The 3,638-nt window shown below is 50.5% G+C and overlaps 2 protein-coding genes across 2 annotated transcripts; both read right to left on the bottom strand.

Moving 5' to 3' along the window:
* Nucleotides 1-1,193: 1,193 nt before the first annotated feature.
* On the bottom strand, nt 1,194-2,393 carry VTN00DRAFT_3500 (uncharacterized protein; the record flags this gene model as incomplete). Its single annotated transcript, XM_069429825.1, has 2 exons — nt 1,194-1,647; nt 1,708-2,393. 2 exons carry the CDS (start codon nt 2,391-2,393, stop codon nt 1,194-1,196), a joined length of 1,140 nt encoding a protein of 379 aa, XP_069282737.1.
* A 721-nt stretch (nt 2,394-3,114) lies between these two features.
* On the bottom strand, nt 3,115-3,319 carry VTN00DRAFT_3499 (uncharacterized protein; the record flags this gene model as incomplete). The annotated part of the gene is made up of 2 exons (XM_069429822.1): nt 3,115-3,185; nt 3,259-3,319. 2 exons carry the CDS (start codon nt 3,317-3,319, stop codon nt 3,115-3,117), a joined length of 132 nt encoding a protein of 43 aa, XP_069282736.1.
* Between the last annotated feature and the right edge of the window lie 319 nt (nt 3,320-3,638).

The following is a 3,638-nucleotide window of genomic DNA, read 5'->3' as shown; positions in this document are numbered from 1 at the left end:
AGTTCTGCTTCAGTTCCTGGGTTATTTTCCTGGTCATCTTTGTTCATAATGAGCCCTAGGGGTCCAGGGATGTTCCATTGGCTTGGGGTTGGGGTGTCTGGGACCCCTAGGATCTCTGTGAGCTGGCTTGCCGCGTGGCCATTTGCCGGGGTTGACGCGTGGATAGTGCCACCACCATGGAGCTCTGGGGCCTCCATGGCGGTTTATAGAAGCCTAGAGGCCTCTCTGAGTTGAATGACGCGTAGAAAAGACGTGTTTAGTATAGGTGCTGATTTTGATGTTCCGTCCAGTCTTCCCTGGTGCCTTTCGGTTCCCGAGTTCGAATGGAGGACTTGTCTTTTATGTTTGTGCCTGCAGGTATCGTACTCACTTTGTGTATATTCTTCCTGTCAGAGCCCAGAATCAAGGGCATTGTCCTTATGTTTTGGTCCTAATAATCATCTGCCTTGTACCTGTTATTTATATTGAGAAAGTACTATACAAGTAACATATTATATTTTTTTAGCACCTCCACCCACCCAATGCCCAAGCCACCCACCTCTGCCCTTTTTTTTTCGCTATTTTTTTTTTACTATATTTTGATTTGCACTGGCCTTTGTGGGTAGTATCTGTGACCTATCATAGTGCTCTAGATAACCCTCCAATAGGTTCAAAACTCATTGGGTATAAAACAGCAATCTCCCAAGCCACTGAGTCGCAAGGAGAGGTGACAAAAGATATGATATAGTAGTATCTACCTAGTATATGTAAGTACTGTGAATTTATATATATATATATGTCAATCAGCGACAAGAATCCAAACCCAAGAACCTAAGAATTCTTAGCCAGCTTGGCTTCGGTTCAAGACGTCTTGATTCCTTGTCCTTTATCTTGGCATATGCAGCATTTAACAGACATATATCAGAACGGTCTGCGAAACAGTGGGTGAAAATGGGCTCTATTGTATGAAATGAATGGATATGATTTTCTTCCATGAGTCTCCCACAGGAGATGTCTCTATCGCACGCTAATTGGCTCTATGTGCCTGGAGCTTTTCAACGGATTTTAGTCAGAAAGCCGTAGCCTGACCTTTAATAGCATTCCTCGAGGACATTATTGTCATCTCAGAGTTTGTCAAGTTAGCTACTAGGATGAGTATACAAAGCACGTCCAGATTCTCCACTAGAACATTCCACGATTTGCACATAGCTACCCTACTGCTTAACCAACCTCCTCCTCCAATGCTTGTTGTACAGCCCGTACTCGACCTCCCCTTCATCCCCCTTCCTCAATCCCAGCCCTCCCACTCCACACTCCGCCGGCGTCTTCACCGCAAGACCATGCACCCCGCCCTGCAACCGCGGAAACACTCTCAGACAATTATTCCTTCCGATATCAACAAGATCCCTCGGATTGAGCGGGACGTGCTCGTCGAACCACGCGCACCCGTTGGGGATGCTCTCGAACGGATAGTCGATCGAGAACATGACACTGTCGGCGCCGCATTCGGTGATGGCGCACAGTAAGGCCGGAGTCGAGAAGTGGCCCGACGTCGTGATGAAGAGCTGGTTGCCGAAGTAGTCCCGGATTAGGCGGTCCTTGCGCATCGGCATGTTGGGGAAGCGCGCGCGGTTGAGTTTGTGGTCGATGCGGTAGAGGTCGAAGGGGCTGTTCTCGTTATCAACTATAGTTATACATGACGGGGCTATGGTCGAGAGAGGGACTTACATATGCTCGCCCATATGTCCGATGATCAGCTTCAACTTCGGAAACCGATCCAGCACGCCGGCCGTGATGATCCCCAGAACGTGCATGTTCACCCGGTTTGCGTATCCCAAGGCTGAAAACTCCAGCCACGGCCTGCCCTTCCACATCTGCTCGCGGATTAGGGGAGTCGCAGCTCGCGGATGGATATAGATCGGGGCATTGAGCTCCGCAGCCACGGCCCAGAAGGCGTCGTACTCGAACTGGTCGAAGAACAGCATCGTGTTGCCATCGTCGCCTGCACTCTGGAAGTCGTTCAGCATTGCGCCCACGAAACCTTTCTTCTCGACCATGCAGCGACGTAGCTCGTCTGCCGCCTCCTTGGGGTCGTGCATGCTCAGCGCCGCGAAGGCCGCGAACCGCGACGGGTTCTTCAACACCTCGGCCTCCAGTCGGTCGTTGGCCAGACGGGCTAGGCCTGCGGCCTCGGCGGGATCAGTGACGCCCTGTACGCCCGGTGAGCTCAGCGACAGGATCATCATGTCGACGCCGTTCTCGTCCATCTGCTGCAGCCGGTGTCCTTGGACATCGAGCAGGTTGGCGATCAGGTCGCCCCCAATGACGCCCTCGGGCGCGAGAGTCGATGGGTCGTACGCCTTGAAGTTCTCTGGGATGGCCCAGCATTCTTCGAGTGCGATTTTGCCGTACATGACGCAGGCAGTCAGCAATCGATCTATAGGATAAGGCCAACGGTGTCCAAAAATGACGTTGTAGCAAAAGCAGACGACCAGCGCATTCTGAAGATCTATAAAATCGGTCTCTTTTTATATAGTACGACGTACTGTCGAGGGAGTTCGACACTATACCTCTACCCCGCATCGGCACCATCCTTCCGCCAGACCCTGGCAAATATCATTTCCGAGATCCAGATATTCCGTCAAGTCCTCGAACGCAGGAAAAGAGACAATGTAAAACTGGCGTTATCCCGGAAAGAGTTGCAAGACCGGCAGTTCAGGAATATGCCGCTTTACCGGTTCGCAGGTGTTACGAGGTTGGCCGTGGTGATGGAGCGCTTCCGATCAGCATCCTGAGGGCGGGCGATAGCGTGTTGCTAAGTATGGTGCAGAGACCTAAGCTGCGATAAGTAGCAGACAGGATGCTTGTGAGCGAAGGATAGCGTTGTATAGCAGCAATGGAGCAAGGTTTATATGCGTATACAAAGTATGGTGCATTATGAATACTGTAGCGCGTGTGTTAAAACATAAAGCCTTTATGACCATATTGATTAGGTAGTGTTAACACAGTGTCTGGACAATGTCTCATTCTTTCTGAGTCGGCTTGCAAATCCTAACCTTGATCTGCTGCGTCACACCCAAGAGTTATCTACATCTGAGACTCTTGAATGGATGTCGGGCTACTGCTCCCTACCATCTACTCGACTTTTGGCATCTTCAGGGAAGATTGAACACTCTCAAGTTCAGATGGCCTCTTTAGGCCTCCCTCTATATGTCACACAAAGGTCAGCGTGATTATCATTAAAGCAGATGTAATGGATAAACAAAAGGTCATACAAACCTTGCTGGGATCCTTCCAAAAGGACTCTCCCCCTTGGATCAGTCGCCTTGTATCTCCTCATGGCTGAATGAACTGTAATGCTGCTCCTCCCAGCCTTGATGTACCCGACTTCCGTGCCGTGCTTGTCGACTACCAACCTCTCAGCTGCGCTGTCATCGTCGTATATGTATAGCCGAATGTCAACGTCGTTGAGATAGTTGTATTCTACCCTACTCTCATCCGGTTTCCCCAGAACAAGGATCGATCCTTCACGGACGAAGAGCGGGATGCTCTTCACGCCGTATGTCTCAGTGAACCACTTGGGCGTAGATGTACGACATGAGGCGGCATTTCAACACAGCAAAGGTTCTGAGAACATCAAACGCTTCGTCGAAGAGCCC

The sequence above is a fragment of the Thermoascus crustaceus genome, assembly GCF_041956765.1.
Source record: "Thermoascus crustaceus strain CBS 181.67 unplaced genomic scaffold VTN00scaffold_19, whole genome shotgun sequence".
Lineage (NCBI taxonomy): Eukaryota > Fungi > Ascomycota > Eurotiomycetes > Eurotiales > Thermoascaceae > Thermoascus > Thermoascus crustaceus.
This window is presented reverse-complemented; position numbering and strand designations above follow the sequence as displayed.